The sequence below is a fragment of the Rasamsonia byssochlamydoides genome (genome assembly GCF_041956645.1).
Source record: "Rasamsonia byssochlamydoides strain NRRL 3658 unplaced genomic scaffold VTN77scaffold_64, whole genome shotgun sequence".
Taxonomy (NCBI): domain Eukaryota; kingdom Fungi; phylum Ascomycota; class Eurotiomycetes; order Eurotiales; family Trichocomaceae; genus Rasamsonia; species Rasamsonia byssochlamydoides.
The window spans coordinates 109,213-129,232 of record NW_027192447.1 but is presented as its reverse complement, the minus strand read 5'-3'; the positions used below and the strand labels follow the sequence as shown (position 1 = coordinate 129,232).

General features: G+C 47.1%; 7 protein-coding genes across 7 annotated transcripts; 4 read left to right on the top strand and 3 right to left on the bottom strand.

Moving 5' to 3' along the window:
• Positions 1 to 1,650: 1,650 nt before the first annotated feature.
• On the bottom strand, positions 1,651 to 2,031 carry VTN77DRAFT_7774 (uncharacterized protein; the record flags this gene model as incomplete). Its single annotated transcript, XM_069424199.1, has 2 exons — positions 1,651 to 1,803; positions 1,864 to 2,031. 2 exons carry the CDS (start codon positions 2,029 to 2,031, stop codon positions 1,651 to 1,653), a joined length of 321 nt encoding a protein of 106 aa, XP_069275158.1.
• Positions 2,032 to 4,717: 2,686 nt separating this feature from the next.
• Positions 4,718 to 5,359, top strand: VTN77DRAFT_7773 (uncharacterized protein; the record flags this gene model as incomplete). Its single annotated transcript, XM_069424198.1, has 1 exon — positions 4,718 to 5,359. The coding sequence occupies one exon, from the start codon at positions 4,718 to 4,720 to the stop codon at positions 5,357 to 5,359; it is 642 nt and encodes a 213-aa protein (XP_069275157.1).
• Positions 5,360 to 6,338: 979 nt separating this feature from the next.
• Positions 6,339 to 7,238, top strand: VTN77DRAFT_7772 (uncharacterized protein; the record flags this gene model as incomplete). The annotated part of the gene is made up of 1 exon (XM_069424197.1): positions 6,339 to 7,238. One exon carries the CDS (start codon positions 6,339 to 6,341, stop codon positions 7,236 to 7,238), a length of 900 nt encoding a protein of 299 aa, XP_069275156.1.
• A 1,175-nt stretch (positions 7,239 to 8,413) lies between these two features.
• VTN77DRAFT_7771 (uncharacterized protein) lies at positions 8,414 to 9,951 on the top strand (the record flags this gene model as incomplete). The annotated part of the gene is made up of 2 exons (XM_069424196.1): positions 8,414 to 8,439; positions 8,571 to 9,951. 2 exons carry the CDS (start codon positions 8,414 to 8,416, stop codon positions 9,949 to 9,951), a joined length of 1,407 nt encoding a protein of 468 aa, XP_069275155.1.
• Positions 9,952 to 12,585: 2,634 nt separating this feature from the next.
• On the bottom strand, positions 12,586 to 13,842 carry VTN77DRAFT_7770 (uncharacterized protein; the record flags this gene model as incomplete). The annotated part of the gene is made up of 1 exon (XM_069424195.1): positions 12,586 to 13,842. One exon carries the CDS (start codon positions 13,840 to 13,842, stop codon positions 12,586 to 12,588), a length of 1,257 nt encoding a protein of 418 aa, XP_069275154.1.
• Positions 13,843 to 17,654: 3,812 nt separating this feature from the next.
• Positions 17,655 to 18,866, bottom strand: VTN77DRAFT_7769 (uncharacterized protein; the record flags this gene model as incomplete). Its single annotated transcript, XM_069424193.1, has 1 exon — positions 17,655 to 18,866. One exon carries the CDS (start codon positions 18,864 to 18,866, stop codon positions 17,655 to 17,657), a length of 1,212 nt encoding a protein of 403 aa, XP_069275153.1.
• A 257-nt stretch (positions 18,867 to 19,123) lies between these two features.
• VTN77DRAFT_7768 (uncharacterized protein) lies at positions 19,124 to 19,955 on the top strand (the record flags this gene model as incomplete). The annotated part of the gene is made up of 2 exons (XM_069424192.1): positions 19,124 to 19,299; positions 19,409 to 19,955. 2 exons carry the CDS (start codon positions 19,124 to 19,126, stop codon positions 19,953 to 19,955), a joined length of 723 nt encoding a protein of 240 aa, XP_069275152.1.
• Positions 19,956 to 20,020: the final 65 nt, after the last annotated feature.

Genomic DNA, 20,020 nt, shown 5'->3' with positions numbered 1-20,020 from the left:
TCGACTTTGACGAGTCGAAGAATGATTCATTACATAGCACCGTCTTTCCAACCTGACCACATGCAAGTCAGACGCAATCTTGATCTTGATATTGATCTGATCTCTATCTCTCCATCGACTCGCTCTTGTATGTACTTGACTTCCCATCGTCAAGAGTGGGAAAGGAAAGTCATTTTATCTGTACTGCACAGTACAGATAATGTCAGTTTAATAGCTCCATTGTGGATGGTAAGCATATGCCACAAGTTCGGTAGGGACCAGGAGTCTGGAGAAACACTGAGCAGTATATGGACTGCGGAGTAGAGACAAATAAATATGTAGTGAGGGAAGAAGTGCCTCAGCATGGACAGGTCAAAGACGACAGTCTTCGACTTGCTAAGGGTCTTCAGGACCGTTCTCCCATAACATGTTACGTAACACCAAATATGACTATAGAGTCTGGCATAATATAAAGAACAATATAATTGAAGAATCAGAATCTAGGAATGTGGTTGGTAATACCAACTATATAGAAGGGATACTAATTTTATAGAGTATGCCCCTATTATTAAGATAATAGTACGGAGTATATTTATTAACTTATGTTATATTAACAGCTTAGATTCTATTTTTTTTCTGGACTCGACCCTTTCTGTTCCACTCACAGAATACCTAATTAATTATCTATTCATCTTGGTGTCAAAGCTGTCTGCATTTTGAATTGGGCCATGAGCCATTAGAATAGGAACTTTGGACAGGATCATACTACTATTCATATGGTTAATTACATAATATGGTACAGGGGTAGTTAAAAGTTGTATGGTCACCCTGTACAGAAACGCAGCTTAAATAATTAATATTATTACAGAGCAATAAACTGAGCATTGATCAGGATGGCTGTAACTGTCAAAATCTGAAGATGTTCAACATATTGGTAGATTAACGACCTAACTAAGAATAAGAAAACTAGATACATAGGGGGAAGAAACAGAAAGATCAGACTTTTTTATGCCCAAACCTCCAGTCCCATGGCACTCTATTTTTTCGAAAAAAAAAAAAGATACCCAACTTTTTCTTTTTTGGCCTCAAGCATCAAGTCTCAACTGGTACAAGGTAGAAATGAAGATAAAGAGAGAGAGAAAGAGAAAAATCCAAAGAAGTTATCTTAGCCGGTTCAACCATCCCTTTTGCCCTAGCTCAAGCAGCCTGCATATGGCAGTAGCATGTACATGTACTGTACCTATCCTGTTGGCCAGTTCTCCACTAACCAGATTCCAGAGCATGATGATGAGGCATATGACACATCAAAAACCCCCAGATGCGTCACGCATGGAAATTCTGCACAAGACCTGCATGTATATGCTCCTGTCTGCAGTCTGACTCTGGACCGTTCACCTGCACGGCTGTCTTTGACGACATACATGTATATGGCGACTATCTGCGCTGTGGGACGGACCTATGATATCATCACATTGGAGAATCAGCTTGTTGCCAAACTGCATAATATTCAACATGCCAGGCCCACCAAATCCAATTTCAAGTTGTACTGTACCTGAATGTATGTACTGTACATACGGGCAGGGATGCAGGGTTAACCTTGTATGACTATGTGTATATCGCTTCGAGACATGTATTTTCTGCACAGGTATGCGACAAATACAATGCATGCGATTATAATGATGATCGCCACGATGGTAACCAGGTCATGGTTGGCGGCAGCAGCAGCGGCATGCTCGTTGCGAGGTTCCACGGCGTGCGGTTGTCCGGGTGTATCAGATTCTGATCTCGAAGCCCGGCCACGGCCGCGATGGTCAGCAGGCGTGCCTGCACGGTTGGAAACGTCTAAGTGATCTCGGGGCTCTTCGAGGACGAAGGTGACCTCACGATTTCGAAGGGAGCGAGAATGAATGCCGCTGGATGCAGCGCCAGAGGCACAGGAACCGCGAGGACGACCACGAGAGCGGGTGGGAGGCATCTGTGCCATTTTTCGTCAGTACGAGGTTGTAAAAAGTGGTTGTCAGGGCCATAGAAGGACCACAAAGAGGAATACATGGCAATATTGTATGCAAAGGATTTTGTTGAGAAAAATAGCAGACAATAGTAAACATAATGTTTGACTGGCACCAAAACAGGTAAATGATAGCACCTGGGCAGTCAATAACAGAAATGTCATGAATGTGCAGGACACGGAAAAATATGACAAGTCTAACCACTTACTTCGACAGTCCTATGTCTTGATAGGAGAAGAAAAGGAGAGCCTTGTGACTGTCGTCTGCTCTCATATATTCCACCAGCAAAAAAAAATGATGAAGAACTGAATGCAGTCGACCCTAGCTTACAGGTATTTATTTTATATGTACTTATTTTTTTAACGCCTTGCCTATAAGGGAAACAGTCCTAGCATGTAATAAAATACTGAAGATGCCAATTTTAAAAGGCACCTAGAACTCTAGAATGTGCAACAAGTACAATGGGACTTTTTTACAAGGATGCATACTCGATAATAGCTGCGGCCTGCCCAAGTCATGTTACTCATGTCGGACCTTCAGCGTGAGACATTTAAGCAGTGCTCCAGTATATCATATGCTTTACTATTAAGTATGGTCACCCACTCTACTCCGTATACGATGATAAATGCATTGTACAGATTTTTTTTCCAGCAATTTCTTCAGGAAACAGCGGTTTTTCTACATAGCTGCTTCTAATTGCTGCCCCTGCTTTTGCATCAAGCTTGCTCACCCTCTTCGTAATATTTTACGTCGCCAGAGGGCTTCTCTCTAGCACGTCTTGCCGTCTTGCCGTATGCCAGAGGACCAGAACAGAACACATCCTGGCATCCATCAGATTAGTGTATTCTTCCCTGTCGATATCCTCCCTTCAAGCGAACCATGACCTATGATTATTGTTGGGAGTGTTGGTTTTTTAGTGTAAAGCTGACCCTGGTAACTTACTAACCTTGCACGCACTCTAGGCATCACTTGCTTATAATGGGATTGTCTTAACAGCCAGGGCATTTGCTGTCGCCGTCAACAACAAAACTGAGAAAGAGATCGTTATCTGCTTTGAAAAGGGGCTACTACTACTACAGCGCTACATTTTCACCGACGGCAGTACTACGTACAGCTAGCATGGGTGTCATTTGCTAAGGGATGGCCAGACCTCTTATATCGTAATGAAAGCAGCAATTATCAGGCATGGCCTTTCATACGTCCTCAATGATAATAATCCCCATTATCTCCCCTTTTTGAGACGAGACGCATCTCAGCTTTTGAGAACCGGTGACACGCCCTGTCCCCCTAAAAGGCACACCAACAGTAGTTATGTATTTAGTCAGCAATTCATTGTTGCGGATTGGATAGATTTAGAATTTCCAACATTTTCATCCACCCCCTTTTCAGGGCAGAGATATTGCCTGAATCTGCCATCTTGACATGGAAGTGGCTGGGTTTCCTGACCCGTTGGCTAGCGGCCTGTTTGGGCCTATGACAGGCTTTCCTTTTGCTGTATCTTGTGTTATTTGTCAGAAAATGCCGTCTTTCACATGAACTACTAACTAGTGCGATATTTCTCGTTTCAACCCCGGTAGCACGGTGTGCAAAAGAGGAAAGATATGCTCCCAATGCGAATGCTACTCTGCCTGAGGCTGACTACTGACTCGAGGGAGCTTCGACGAGGTCCAACGGTCTCAACAGTATCACCCCTGTCTAGTTCCTCTTCTCAACTAATAAATAATATACGCTAGTAACGTGCGAGACAGCACCCTGTCAATATGCAGAGAACAATATGGCCACGGTCCTAAGATATCTTCATCCCCCGCAAACTGATCCTTCGTGCAATTTCGTCCAGAAAACATGCGACTCTGATTTTCAGAAGATCAACATATCCATTCTTCCTCGTTGCATATCCGAGTCCACCATTGAAGCCAACATCGCCTGATGCAGAGTCAAGAGGCCATCCTCAAGTTGCCAAACTCTTCTGATCAATTGGCCGGGAGAGCGTCTCGCAAACCCAGTCGCCGCAAGACCATTATCCGCCGGGTTCGATGGGGAGAGGGCGGCAAAGAGAGCTTTATTGCCTTCAGAAATCAGCATAGTCATTTGTCTTTGGAAGAGATACAAAAGGTTCGTTAATTGCTCCTCTCACCGCATTATTATAGATATCAGAGCTTAACAGGATGGAACTAGAGATATTACCCTGACAGAACTCTTGATGCTTTGAAAACGGTACTGCATGTAAGTAACTCTGGCCTAACCTTTTGAATTGAATTGAATTGGATTCAGAATCGTTGACTGGCAACCAGAGAGCGATGCACCCTCCAGCGGGAAAGGTTCGAGACTTCTATCCAAACCTTTGAAATGAAATGCTGATAATGAGATTGAAGGTTCCCATTGCTGGATCAACAGCAACTACTGGAACCAGTCCGAAGAAACGAAAAGCACCGGTCAGAAATGACGAGGAAACGAACAGCTGCAATGACAATGATAACGACACCGGTCCAGACGAAGACATCGAGACGTCTGGGAGAGGAATCCCTAATAAGGCGAGTTTCGAAAGGCCCTGTCTAGCAATAATAAGACTAATGAGAGGTATTGCGCATTGGCTATCGTGTGCTGACCTGGCAAAGGCAATTAAGAAGACACGGATAGAACCGAAACCAGACCCTCCGGGACCGAGTAACACTGGGAGTGGTGGACAATGCGAGAATAACAGCAGCAGCAGTATCCTTCCGTTCGCTTCCATGCCACCACCGTCACAGCGACCGCTTGCTCCACCTGAGTCAAGAGCTGCAACTGTTCCTGCAGTGGATTCCAGAGACAAAGCAGCAGCGACGAATATCCAACACCACAGTGTGTCTCCTTCAAGGGTTCCTGAGAGACCCCCAGGGACGACAAGTCAGATAATAACCCCAACAGAGACAGACACGACACAGGGAACAGTAGGAGATCAAGATGGGCACCCCCGAATTGATGGTCCAGATGCAGCCACTATGCAAGAGAGAGAAGATATGATCCTTGCCCTGACGGAGCACTTCATAAACGACTTGAATGCCACCATAAAAAAGAGACCGCCCATCCAGACACCCTCGAAGCCATTGCGTTCAGGATTGTCGTTCAAGGAGCACGCCCAACAAGTTGCAGCCGAGCTTGTCCAACTAGGCAATCAAGCGCACGTGTTCGCTGAAACGGAGAAGGCACGTGCCGAGGAGGAGGCCCGTCGACTCCAAGAGGAAAACTGCCTACTCGAGACGAAGATCCAAACGCTCGAAGCCGAGATCGATCGGTTGAAGCAGGAGCTCCAAGAGGCGAGGGAGCAGGCGAAGAACGCTGAACGGTTCATCAATGCATTCCAAGAGTTCTCACGGCAGTTTCACTTGATTTAGTATAGGCTCTTTCCTGCGAGCTTCGTTCAATTCTGGTTTTTCTTTTCGGGTCAGGGTGAATGAACATTTGACGGATTTGTTATACATACTGTACATCCAGTACATACGGTACAGTCCATGCAATGACACACGACTCATGCAAGAAAACTGCATTTATTTCACTATAGTAGCCAGTAGATAGACGGTATTAGCATAGCATTCATTCTCTGGAGTGATCACTTGGGGAGAGATCTGGCCTAGGTATACCTACCTAGGGTAGGTACTTGTTGCTTATATAATTCCAGCAAAAGCTGGCCAATCACCGCCACGCCACACTTTGACACGCTAAGTTCATCAAAGCAGCGTTGAAAGTATCCCCCCATATGGTTGATGGTTCCAATGTTGACTATCAACAAGGGCTCTGATTCTGAATGATTCGTTAGAGTGAGGTAAGATGATGTTATGATATAATAGCCATATATTTGTCTGACTAACTGGATGTCGACTTGAAGACGCCATAAAATGATAAAACTCCACGCAGGACTTTATACAGTACATACGGCGATATCTTGGTTCATATCTGTATTCTGTCCCCATGAGTCATGACCTGTCTAGATTCAGATTCAGTCCAAATTTCACCCCGCAAAGTAGCATATACTGCCTAATAATAGTTACTGGCATGCTTCTGGTCCCAGTTTCGGAATTCCACGCTAATCCCATACCGGCTAGCGGTCCTCGGGGATAAGTGACGTAAGCGGGTCCAAACCCCGAGGATGGAAATTTTGCAATTCATATCCGAATAAATATTATTCGAATTGCCTTCCATCTGATAAGAACAACTACTCCATAAGTACCTACCAGGCGGAAATCAACTCCGCTCTGTGTACGCCTTACGCCTCCTCATCAGGTAGACACCTCATGCTATCCTAGTTCGCTTTTTTTTTTCGGGACGAAACGCGCTGTACTTGGCTTTCTTTTTTTTAGAAGTTTTTTGTTCATCATGCGTGGTACTACGCTTCGTCTCCTCAGGCTGTTCCCCTCCAGTCGCACTGGTGGGTCACTATCACGACCTGCCACTGCTGCTGCTGCCACCACCGCAGGCAGGAGCGGTGTCTGCCTCCTCTGCCAGCATCACGCCACGAGACCGCTGTACCTGCAGCAACAATTCCACTTTTCAGCCCAACGGCGCTGGTTAGCATCATCCACCACGAGCTCCACACCCACTAGTCAGGGGAATGTGAAGGATGATTTGGAACAAGAAGAGGGGAAAGGAGAAGCGCAACAAGCAGCAGAGCAACAGGCGTTGGGTAAAGTGGCGAACATCCCCGATGTCACAAACTACTACACTGTCTTCCCCGAAACCCTCCCGGATGGTCCGCCACCCAACTCGCCATTTGAGATCCCGCTACCGGCTCTCCGGCGCGAGTTCCTCAAGCTACAGGCCCTCGCCCACCCAGACAAGTTCCCCCCGGGACCGGCCAAGCAGCGGGCCGAAGCGCTGTCGGCGCGCATCAACGAGGCGTACCGCACGCTAGCCGACCCCCTCCATCGCGCGCAGTATCTCCTTCACCAGTGGCACGGCATCGACGTCACGGCGGAGGACGGCGCGGCAAAACACGCGCTCGACCCAGAGACCCTCATAGAGGTGCTGGAGGTGCAGGAGACGATCGAGGATCTTGCCGACGTCCCGAAAGATGAAGCTGAAGCTACCGTCAACCGGTTGCGGGACGAGAACGCTGCTCGAATCAACGCGTCCGTCAAGGCGCTGGGTGAAGCGTTCGATCGTGGGGACATCGAGGCTGCTCGGGCAGAGTGTGTCCGGCTACGGTTCTGGTACAGTCTGGGCGACGGTTTGCGAGAATGGGAACCCGGCAGGACGGAGATCCGCTTGGTCCATTGACCTTGGGCAGCTAGCAGTCCGATGCATGTGTTCGCTATAGATACCTGTGTAGATACGTGTTACAGTTGTTTCAGGAGATATAGATGTACAGTACTCCGGACATGCATTTTGATGTCGACTCTACGGAGTATGGTGTCGTGTACCCCGTCTCCGCCAGCGCACGTCTCATTCGCTTCTGTCCTATTATTAGCATTATTAGCTAGTTCTTTAGCGAGATCAGCGTCATAAATCACCCTGCAACCGACGCATGCCACGAAAAATAGAACAAACGGTTCTTGCGAGTTTTGACATCCTTCCCTTCACCCCGTACGGAGTACCATGGTGCATGCCAGCAATTCGTTGGAGCAACCAATCAATTGAGTGTTGTACCGTATTCCTTCCCACCGTGGCATCATTCTATTTAGGCTGCAGCATGCAGCATGCAGAGCCACATGTACAAAAGGCAAGCCTGTTCTCCGCCGGTATCATTGGACGAGACTGTTTATAGTCGACGGTCCAGTGTTGGCATGCATTGCCAGCCTGCCAACAACCCGTGGGGTTGTCCAGAACTCGACATTCTGCTACAGACTTGACACCTTCATTTTCTGGCTGCTGATTTCATTTGGGGTGATCCTATGGACCTCCGTGATGAGCAAGGCGCATTGCTGCTAACAGAGCCGTCACTTGACAGTTAGTCAAGGCGGAAAACACCGTATCGATATATCTGGGAAAGGCGAAGCGGATATCGATCTTCGCTCTGAGTCAGCCTCTGACACGAATGAGGTAGCCAAAAAAGAAAGTAGTTGTTTTAGGCAGGAAAGAATGCCTTATCGAGCTCCTGTTTCGCCTCACCTCTTCTAGCGCGGCGGAAACCAGTCCTGGCATCTTATTAGCGGAGAGTATTGTCTGTGATACGCTACTGTGCGCGCCATGAATACAGTGAGTCAGTGACACACCGTCCAAATTGGAACTGTTGCTGGCAACAAGCGCCAGTGATATGCAACACCCATCATAGCTTTACACGTAGCCTACCTGCTACCAGATGAGCGTGCTCCATTGTGTACATACAAAAAGAGGATACTCCTCTGTCCGTACTCCGTAGACTCCCTGTGGATTTAAGGAAGTGAAGGGGATAAGGTAAGAAGAGTTGGTGACATACCAGAGGACTTTCCATTCAGAGATTTGCACACGCGACCATGGAGACGATTCGGGACTTCAACAGGTACGTGAAGCTGGGTGACAGACAGTCAGCATGACGATTGGCAGAGATTGTGGAAAGATGGCAAATGGCAAAAGGGAAATAACAGACCACTTGTAAAGGTCCGCTAACCTTCGACCGGTCTTTGACTACAGTATCGTCCATTCGCAACCATTCACCTTCCTGGTGGGACGGAATCACACCCAGTTGACCATCCAGTCCGCCCTGGTCAGACATGTCTCGAAACCCCTTGATCATCTTATGAACAATGGCGAGACCCGCGAGTCGAAGGTCCGCATTGCCGTGCTGGAGGATGAGGAGGTCGAGGTGTTCGTGGCCTTCTGCGAGTATGCCTACACCAACGACTACACCGTCCCGCCGGGGCCACAGGAGGAAACCCCCCAGACCTCAGATCCGTGGACGAATGTGCGCCGTCCATCATCACGAGCATCGTTCATAGTTCCTCCTCCAGTTCCGTCGCCTCCTCTCCAACCGAGGGACGGCGCAGGCAATGATGAGAGCAGGATCGAAGGCGCAGAGGAGCCTGTCGACGCACCACAGGAGCAGATCGACGACGACGGAGCAACTCCTCAGGAAAAAGAGGGCTTCACGTTGGGCACTCCTCCAGATAAAAAGGGCAAGAAGAAGGGCAAGAAAGACAAGAAGAAGAAGGGAGATGAGTTATTCGACTCTGCCGCCCATCTGACGCCGCCTTCCACGCCTCCCCTGGAAAGCAAGGAAGAAATCATCGCGCAGGAAGACATCGCCGTGGAAACCCCAAAGGAGACAGCAGCAGCAGCAGCAGCAGCAGACCCGGACGTCGCCGTTGAAACGGATCACGAGGAAGCAGACTGGTGGGAACAACCAACAACCGCCGCCAAAGAGAAGGAAGTGCCCATCATCGACACCTCGTTTGCCCCGCGACCCGTCTCTCCTCGCCGCGGGAAAAGCGCTGATCCCTGGGAGGAGTTTGCGGGCCTCGAGTACGTTCACGAGCTGCCAACGCAGCGAGACCCTACGATCAAGCGCGCGCCGCCGAATCCCCGCGTGCCTTATCTCACCTTCCATGCCAAAGTCTACGTCTTCGCGACGCGCTATCTCATTCCGGGGCTGGCCCAGCTCTGTCTCAAGAAACTGCACCAGGATCTGCTGGGTCTCACGCTGACGCCAGTCAGCTTCGAGGAGGAGGAGGAGGAGGAGGCACGCAACTTCGAGGCACGGGCGAAGATGGTGCTCGACCTGCTTTACTACACCTACACCAAGACGACTCGGTTCGAGCCCGTGTGCCAGACCTCGGCGACCTTGCTTCGCAAAAGCGAGCTCCGCAAGCTGGTGATCCAGTACGCTGCATGCAAGATGAAGGAACTCGCTGCATACACACCCGGTTCGATTCCAGTACCCGTGTCGCTGTCCCACGGTCCAGGCTCTGGCGTCAATGCGGTCGCTGCTCCAGGCGCAGGCTTACGAGAACTGCTCGACACGACTACCGAGCTGGCATCGGATCTGGTATATCGGATCATGTACACCCATATGTGATTGGCAACTTGCTGAGTTTTTATCCAATTGAAATAGTTATTACGATAGACGCAGTATACAATGGGCCTGGTCGGGATGATGAGACGGAGTGGAGTCTGGGTATGATTCAGTTGGCTATTGCATGACATGACGTTGCATGAGGATTTTCAGATTGAACTTGACGATTTCTTGACGATTTCTTTCTTGATGAATTTCTTTGTTTCTTCTCCGACTTCTTCTGATTCAGCCGGGGGTTTTCTTTCGAGCTATTTCAAACCACTGTTCAGAAATACTACCACTGGAGACATTGGACTTCCAGAAATGATATGACGTGATGAGTTCATTCTCAGATTATGACGACCTTTTGTCTGATGACTGATGATATTCTTTTTTTTTCACTGTTGACATTGATATTGATATTGAGACTATATCTGTGCATGAACTTTTTTTTCTTCACTCTTCCGTTTCCTTTTCATTCCTTTTTCCTCGATTTGTTCTCAGGATTCTCAACGATGACATGAAGAGCTTATAATTAACGAAAGTAACCAAAAGAATTAGCCAGTTTAGAGTTCATTCAGAGCGAGAATAGCATTTATTTATTGGGCTTGTGACTGGAGTGTGTTTTTCTTCTTCTTCTTCTTCTTCTTCTAGTAGAAGTACTATTGTGATTTCCCTTCCTCCCCCAACCCTCTGACCATAACTACCTTGTTTTGAAAAGTAATCAACCCCACTGGTATCCGAATCTCCTTTCTGGACCAGTGGCACTTTTGGACAGCTCTCCTGAAAACATCCTGCCAGGCTGCTTCCTCCAATAAAAGAAACAAGGACGACTAGATAGAAGATAGATAGATAGAGAAAGAGCAGTTTGTTATAGTTTGCTATGAGTGAAGTTGAAAGAAACCCAGACATTGTTCTGTTCTCATTGTAAGAAAGAAAGACATGACGTTGACAAAGACGATGAAACAAACAAAGAACACTTCTCTCCCTCTTTTATGTCTTTTATCTATACAAACAAAAATCTCACTTGGGAGGTGAGATCACCTGACCTGACCTGTCCTGTCCTGTTCTGTCACAGGGTCCAGGGTCCGGACTCCAGGCTCAACCTCACCTGACCTCACCTGGCCAGACATAGACTCACCCCGACTTTGTCCGCCAAGTTTCAATACAGGGCTTGGTGAGCTTTCTGTGCAATCAGAAGTTACCTGCCAAGATCTCATATGAGTTCTGATCCTCCAGTGGCATGGTAGCCTACTAAGCTCTTACATCCATGTGTCAGAAAGTAAAGTGATACAATGTCTTTCCTCCTATTTGCATCTATGGGGTCATACCCAGTGGAAACAGACAGAGAGACAGACAGACAGACAGACAGACAACTTCTTATCTTGAAAAGCTGTTTGCATAACAAGAAAATAGAAAAATGGGAGGAGACTTCTGATGCCCTGTGCTCTAATAGATGTGGACATGAATCCTGCGAAAAGCTGGTTCTAATTAATGGGATGATGGCAGATAAGACGTGCTCATTCAAAGAAGCTACATGAATGTAAATTTGCTTTATTTTTGGCACAAGGAGAACAAATACTAAAAAAAAATGCCGGCAGTGAACTCTACCTTTTCTTTTCCTTGGGCAGTTGGACTTATTTTTCCCTGACGTATTGGCTAGCCATGTTGGTATGTAGCTAAGACTGCTTCCAGAATTATTGAATGTCAATATTGTCCTCTCGCGCTGGTCTTCTCACATCACGGTGGCTCAGTTCGTTTTTACATCAGTGTCTTTCTTCTTTGTTCATTAAAACATGACCTAAATACATTTTTCTTGCCAAGCTTCCGGCTCTCATTGCCATGATGATCTGCAGCCTGCACAAATAAAATACAGATCCTTTGGTGGATCTGAAACGAGTGATTCCTTTCTCCTGGCTGGAACGAGCGCCAACTATGCCATATATATTGATCATCATGGTTATTCAGTACACTTCTGCCGTGGCCGTTGTCTGTAGATTCCCTACCTACTGTGTACAGTACATACGTCCTTTCATCTGAGTTGGTGGGCGATGGTGTTGAAGTCGTTACCTAGTACTTATATTATTTTGCTTATTGCTGACAATCGATGTCAGTTGTCAGGGCTTAGGAGAGATCAGAACAATGATGATCAATTTAATGATTGAAGATGACTATTAGAAACTCTTAGGTCAAGAAGATTTCTTTTCCACTTTACTTTTTTTTTGTGCAGGGAGAAAGAAAGAAAGAAAGACAATAGAAGGTTGGTAGTAACCCGTGCCATGTTCGATGATGTGATTCCATGCCAGTTATCATCCATATTGTTGTCTCGGATAACAGATTGCTTGCTTCAGGGCCAGGCCAGATCACACTCTTTCTAGATACGTGTATTGATGATCTCTATCTGCCAGACAACCACAAAAGAAAAAGAAAAAGAAAGTATTGCCAGTAGTGGACACGCCGTCAATTCTTTCCTGAACGTGAGTAGTTCAAACTAACTCTTCTGTCAGGACACTTCTCTCTCGCCTCTTCTCTCGGACATTTGTTATGAGAGAGTGTAGGGGACTTCGTTCCTGAGTCTTTCTGACTGGCATCAGTGACTCCTTGTCGGTGGTGTATGTAGTCTCTGATCCGTTCAGCCTTAGAGAATTCCACTTCTGCCTAGGCCTCCACTTCGTCTTCGTCTTGATTCAGGTCAGGAGGGGTCCGTATATCGTCTACGAGCCGCCAAAATTCTTTGAGATCCAACAGACCCTCAAGATCGTCGACGTTGGCCCTATTAATTCTATACCAGTGACGTAGCTGCTCTTCGTTGCTGGCAAACAATCCCTTCAACGTGATACGAAGGTCTTCAGAGAGCATGATCCAAGGCGAAATGGTGAGTTGTCCGCGGGTATCTTTTGTCCAGTCAACGATGTCGCGAGGAAGATAAGGAAACGTCTTGAGAAAAGTATCTTCAGAAGCGGTGACGTTGCGGATCTTAGACTTGAGTTGTTTGAGCTCTGCAGCATATTTTTCTGGACCGCCTTCTACCAGGATCTCAAGACTCCGCTTACCCCAGTGCATGACTGTCGAGACATATAGAAGATCTCCGACCTTTTCTGGACTCGAAAATAGATCTCTAGGATGGGGACGTATCTGAATGTAGAATCGAAGGGCATCAGCCCACGCTTTTGGACGAAGATAGTTCACACACGCGTTTTCCATGGTGCTCTGTTGACAGATATCAATCGGTGTACGTTCCATGAACAGTCGAAGCCGGGAGTGTAAATCCTTTTCTCTGATTCCGAGCAGCTTGAAGGATTTAGTGTCCGGTGCACAATACACAAGAAACTTAAAGCGCGTCACACAGTCCAACGGCTGAGGAAGAGGAGGTGAATTACGGGACAGCCGGTGATAATTTTCATAGACAAAGGAGAAAGTGTGATGAAACAATTCTCCATAGATCACCCACAGCAAGAGGCTCAACTGAGGATAGGGCCATGCCTTTGGTCCGCAGGTCTGGCCAAGCACCCAACTAACTGGCTCCAAGGCGTCCTGTTTCCATCGCCATATCTCACGAATTTCGTCAAGTGCGATGGGCGCCTTATCCATAGCCAGCTCGAAGAGGGACCAGATACCTCCATGTAAAGCGAATTTGAGCATCTTCCTTCGTTTCTCGCTCTGGATCGCCCAGTCGGCCAGGTTGCGTGCTGAGGCAGCGAGAAACAAATGAGGATATGGCCCTAACCCTTCAAGCAGTCGCAGTTCTGCAGAATGGGAGGCAAGAGCAGAGACAGTTTTGCGTGGTGCACCGTTGCAAGCTTGATAGAGATCTTTGGATGTGAGCAAGAGTGAGTGGAGCTCCCTCAGAGAATGAAGATGGTCGAGCACCTCCCACAGAAGCTCTCGTGGAAGTGTCACTAAACCAGGCGCCATGTTGGGGAAGAAAACACAGTAATGAAGACTCCAAGATGAAGAAGGTGAAAGTGATGAACGTGCAAGGAAGGTCTGAGTTTGGGCGAGGTGAAGGATACAGGCGTGGCTGCAGCCCTAGCCCTGAGCCCTGAGCCCTTGCTACTTACAGTTATTGTCCCAGTAAAAGCTCCCAAGAGGCCATCATCAATAGCAAGCTGAAACTATGACTGAGCGAAGAGACATAATATCAGCCTCCTCACACGTATTATGGATGATATCACAAGGAGCACAGGCTACTCCGAATTTTCTAGCCTGAACCTTCAATCCGCGTCGAGACCCGCTTGTTCACTTGCGTTTGTCAGTTTACTCGCGTCTGTGGTCGTGTTGTTGATTATTTACGTCTACTACGCCTCCGCATCCAATCCCCTTCCATTTTCGGTTCTCTCCGTCCTTCAACTCTCGAATATCTTCGTATCTTTCGTTTAATATCATCCAGGTAACATCCTCTGATTTCATTTCATCACAAAAAGGTACAGCTTAGCTTGATGAAATACCAGATAAACCGGGGAAATTATTACGCAGCTTAAGGAGTACTCAACTGTGCTTCACTTCTCCATCCAAGACATAGCTTAGCAGAGCTATCAAAAGCCTATGAGTAAGATGATCAAATTTGCCGTCCAATTGATAAATGATTCTCAAAACAAATGGAGATTGACACGTCAAAGTTGGCTTAATCCTTGCCCATGTTCGATGAAATTCATCCTTATTGTTTTCCTGAATGGCTGCTTTGCTTAGAAGATTAGATCACCTGGTTCAAGGGCACCGACAAGAACGAATGCATGGAACGCACGTGCGGTGTGATGCGTGTCTCCGGATGCAGCAGAGCAAAACTCGATCATTTTTTTTTCGACAGTGAGACTGGCGAGCCTTTGGCTCAAGCCTTACTCAGTCGCTTGGTTTCCTTTCCCCCGAAGTCTCAATGCGTCCAGCATTGTATTTAGTCAGCATGCAGCGAGTCAGCAGCACGTAGAGTTGAAGGTCTAGGGGATACAATACTTACAAGCTGTCACTTACTGTGCTTACCACGCGGTGAGTATGTACAGTACATATATCGGGGACGAAGAGGGACGAAGAGGGGGAGGGTCAGTAATGGCGAATACGCGGCGGCTCGGTACGACGTGACATGGTTACTGCAGCAGTGAGAGGTATCCAAGGTTCCATTGGAACGGGGAAGGGGCAGGGGATTGTTATACCGCTTACTTGAAGGTAGTGAAGAATCGTGTCAGAAACCTTCCACTCAGCCACAAAAAGAGGTGACATGACAACTATCCTTTAGCTGTTGGGTCTTTTCTGGTTGATATAGAGGGGCGATAAAGCGTTGCAGAGGCTACAATCAAGATCAGCCAAAAGAAGAAGACGACGACGAAAAAGGAGAAGAATTGTTCGAAGGAACAGAAGATAGAAAACGCAATGAAATTCTTGAAGTCAGAGGCCTCTAAGAGGTAGGAAATACTCACCAAAGACGCGATTGATATAAAACATGATGACAAGCAGCGTTCGTCAACAGCGTCAACTCGTATTATCAAAGCCAGACGCGTAGCATTTCCGGAAATGTGCTCGTATCCTCGGGATTTCTGCGTGACTGAAGGGTCGAGTCAGTTATATAGATATGGAGGTAGGAACTTACCATAATAGCAAGAGCAATATCATATGTCGTGGTATCTCGTGTCGTACATGATAGCTGGATCATAGGGGGAGGCTGTTATGTATAGGAATGATAGAGGGCGAGACGGGGGAGAAGGAGGAGCCCTTATATACCATCCTCTCAGGCGCCTCCATGCAGTGAAAGGGTGATGATTTCGTTGTGACTCCGACACAGCAGAGAAGATCCGATCGAAACAGAAATAGAAAGCGAGATAAAAACCTGTTCGATTCATCCTCCAACAAAAAAAATATGATCATGCTTTTTTGGTGGTTGCTGCTGTCCTTTGTTTTGAAAACACGTACATACATAGGCTGATGACGAGACAGTTTCCTCCGTCAAGTTTTGTAATGTTATGTTATCCAAAGAAAGAAGAAAGAAAGAAAAAACAATGGCCTTCTCCTTTGACAAAAACAAGGAGGTCGTGCCAGTTGTGCCCTACCTAACTTTTCTTTCAGCATCATCTCTTTCTTTCACAATCCGAATGAAGCCTTCCCAACAAACAGTTGAGATTCCGGAGAGGCAAACGATTTTAGGTAATGATTTAGCGTATGCAAAAATTGGTGCAGTTTTGGCACCCAAACTCGCGGAAAATTGTAACTTTTGTATCCAACTTTTTTGACTTTAAAACATAAATTATGAACCCAATATTAGGGTTTTTAAAAAAATAAAAAAGATATATAGAGATAATAGTATAAAGAATATATATCTTTTTAAAAATTTAAAAAGCTTTAGTTTTCAAATTACCATATAAATTTGAAATTTGCATATTTTTGAATTTTAAAGCAGTATATATATCTTTATAGTGTTATCTCCAGACCTTTTTTTAATTTTTNTTGGGCTCATAATTCATGTTTTAAAGTCAAAAAATCTGTATACAAAAGTTACAATTTTCCGCGAGTTTGGGTGCCAAAACTGCACCAATTTCTGCATACGCTAAATGACAGTCATTCAACAAACTTGACGGCATCACAACTCAGAAATCTTCCAGTCAACTAAAAAAGAGATGCCACGACATCCGCCCTGCCTTTTAGCTGTAGGATCTTTCTGGTTGGTAGATGGTATCAATTGACTAGGTAATATTGCTTTTTTTAAAAAAAAAATAAAATAAAAAAAGCACATAGAATCACTGCTTGACCCAGTTAATAGGTATTTATCACTACAGCTCCCGCCGGGGTTCCTGTGACTACAAATGTACTGTACCTAGATATGCCATTTCACTGCTCAGATATGCAGATATGCAGATGTCTTAGCTGTGTACCGTACCTAGGTAGGACTTCTTGTTAATTCCTCAAGCTTCTTCTTTCACCTAAGTGGTAGACGCGATATTTGAGTCATATTGCTCTAGCTAGGTGATCTCTTCCTCTTGCTGTGTAAGGCGGAGAAGGCTATGTCGATCAATGGTATGAGTCTTTTGGGGATACAGTGGGTCTTTATATTTGCTGACTCCAACCCATAGACTGGACTTTATAAATATTCTCCGACCACAGTGACGCAGAGAGATTGGCAAATAAGAACTTTAGAAAATTATATATTAGTCGCAAAGGGTGTTACGATAACAATCAAGGTATCAGAAGAAGTATGATCCTTTATCTTTCCATACTATGTAACCGTACTGTACAAGATTGGTTTCGTATTCAGTCAAACTTCTATAGAGTACATACATACAAAACGGGTATAATATGTATTATGTATTGATCAGTTCAAAAGCACATTCATTCTTTCCCTAACTCGAGTTCATGCGACGACGACTGTCGCTGGGAAGTAATCGTTTCGTAAGACGGACTTTTGCTCGAGGTGGTATGTATTCGCTCTGGTTGTGGGCGACCCAGCTCAAGCATAAGAACTGATTGTTGCGTCAAGGTTTGAGGGTGGAGACTCGAAGAGTCGCGCTGCATCGAGCAGAGCAGCTGGTTTGAGAAGCTCGTACATGCATCCATCCTATGAATGCACGAGAGCAGACTGATCGCGGGAGCCGTGTCTGGCATGCACCGTCGCTATTGCCGTACTGATAATAGTCGGTGTGAAGGCAAGAACTGGCAATGGTTCATGACCGCGACTTGCGACTGGTGGATTTCATAAGCGACTGGATGAGCAGATGCGGAGGTGAAGTGCGTAGCATGGATACTGTTCATGCAATCTTCCTTCCGACATTGCCTATACCTCTTCCCACGACGCTGACTATAACATCCCCATCAACGTTCTCCCCTGGTGCATCTCTTATACCCCAGCCAGGTGCACCAAATTTGGTTAGGTCCCTAGCCAGCTGGATGAGACTTTCGTCTGCAATGACCTCTCTGCCGACCAGGAGTCTGCCAACATCTTCCGAGCCCATAGCCATGAGCGTAAACATCGTTGGAGCTGCAGCTGGAGCCACACAACCCCCTTTAGATATTGTCTCAAGCAATTGGTAAGCACATCGTTTCCCAATGTCTTCAGGCGGCTCGCCACCTGCGGGTGACGAGGCGACGTCGGCAGAATACAAACAGCCGGTGGAAGACTCTGCCACGAGGGACAGACCAAATCCGACGCCAATCTTCTTCTTCGCCGCAGGGTTATTCTTTTCAGGAGCGGGGATAAGTGGAGCGGACGACACATCAGAAAAGACGTAGGTGTCGGGAACCAGGGGATTGAGTATCCCTCTGGCCGTGTCAATCATCCGAGCGTTGTTGTTCCCAGACACGCCAGTCGAGTAGGCGACGCCACGGATTCTCTTAATCCGGCCCGCGTTTATCAAGTGCAGAGTCTTGGGGAGACGGACCTGGTGTCCAAACACCAGCTGAACCTCCCCTCCACCACCTTTCCCGTTATGACCGGGATTCGATCTCCGTAGAATGCGAAGCTCGATGTTATTGAAAATACCGAATTGATTGTAAAGAGGAAGGATGGCCGTCCGGACGCTGTCCACCGACATATCTCCGGTTGGCGTCGCCGACGTAATCACGCCAGGCCCTGTGAAGAGGACATTCATGGGGGCTTTCGAGAATGGAGCCAAGAGGCAAAGCGGCAACAAGAAATAACTCACTCCGCGAGTGCAGTTCGCAGGGATCTCATGCTTGATCACCCCGCCACTGGCACCGAGGCCCGCAACGCTTCCCGTAATCAAGCCCGGCTTGTACACCAGAATGGTACCAGTGTACGAGATCTCCATTTGAGAGCCATTGGTCACAGCTTCGAGAAGACGCAGGAAAGAAATCTCGTGAGGTGCGAGACCGGGGTTCGACGGCGAGGAGGGTCGGATCTTGGAGATATGCACCGGGCGCCCGGTCAACGTCGCGAGCACAAGGCGATAAGTGAAATTTTTCTGCGTCGTGAAGCGGATGGGAGGTTGAGAGGTCGCCATCTTTCCTGATGCCCTTCAGTCTCGAATCCGTCCAGCGTCAAGGGCAATGTCAAGGGCTCATGGTCTGTTTCCCTCCGAAAAATGCAAACTTTCGCTAGGTACAAAAAATTCCTAAAAGGAAAGTTCGTCTGGCGGGCGGATAGCGATGATCACGTGCGGGCTTATTTCTTATCATTAAAGCCAGCTTATCTCCGTCCGCCGCCAAAAAGTTAAAATCGGATTAAAATCGGGATTCAACCGGGTGATCCGCCATAAGTATGGATCAGAGTATAAGAGTCATAAACTATATCTCAGATCAGCAATTTGAGACCACATCCTCCTTCACTGCAAGTGCAGTCTTGATTTTTAGAGCTTGGCTGAAGCCTGATAGTGACAGCGGCATATTTATCAAGTATATCGGAATGCTGCCTCCAGCATTGAATATACCAAAATGGTAGAAATCCTTTACCCCTCATCCCCCGCATTATTTTTCAGAAGAATTTATTTTCGTACAAGGTCCAAGCTTGCTTCTGAAATATCGAAACTAATAAGAGTGTCTTCAGGCTCGAAGCCAATGCGCATCTCCTCCAACCCCCTGTCAATAATTACTGCGTGTACCACCCTGCCTCGCCTGCCACCGCAGGTTACACGGTGATGATAGTCGGAGGCCCCAACGCTCGAACTGACTATCATATCAATTCCACACCCGAATTCTTCTACCAGTACCGGGGCTCCATGCTCCTGAAGACCGTCGACACTTCCACAACGCCTCCCACCTTCCAAGATATCCCCATCCATGAGGGTTCCCTATTCCTGCTCCCCGCCAACACGCCGCACTGCCCAGTCCGGTTCAAGGATACCGTTGGCGTTGTGCTGGAGATGCCCAGGAAGGAGGGTGAAGTAGATATCATGAGATGGTACTGTCGACAATGCGGGGATATCGTGTGGGAGAAACGGTTCATCTGCACCGATTTGGGCACTCAGGTGAAGGAGGTCGTGGAGGAGTTTGCTGCCGATGAGGCCAAGAGAACGTGCTCGAAATGCGGCACTGTTGCATCGACAAAGTATGCTGAAGGGGAAGTGATACAGCCACCGAGGTTCCCCGAATAGTAAAGAAGTGGATAAAGTAATATTTTCGAGTCTTAATACTCCGGTCACAAGCCACGAATGTGTAC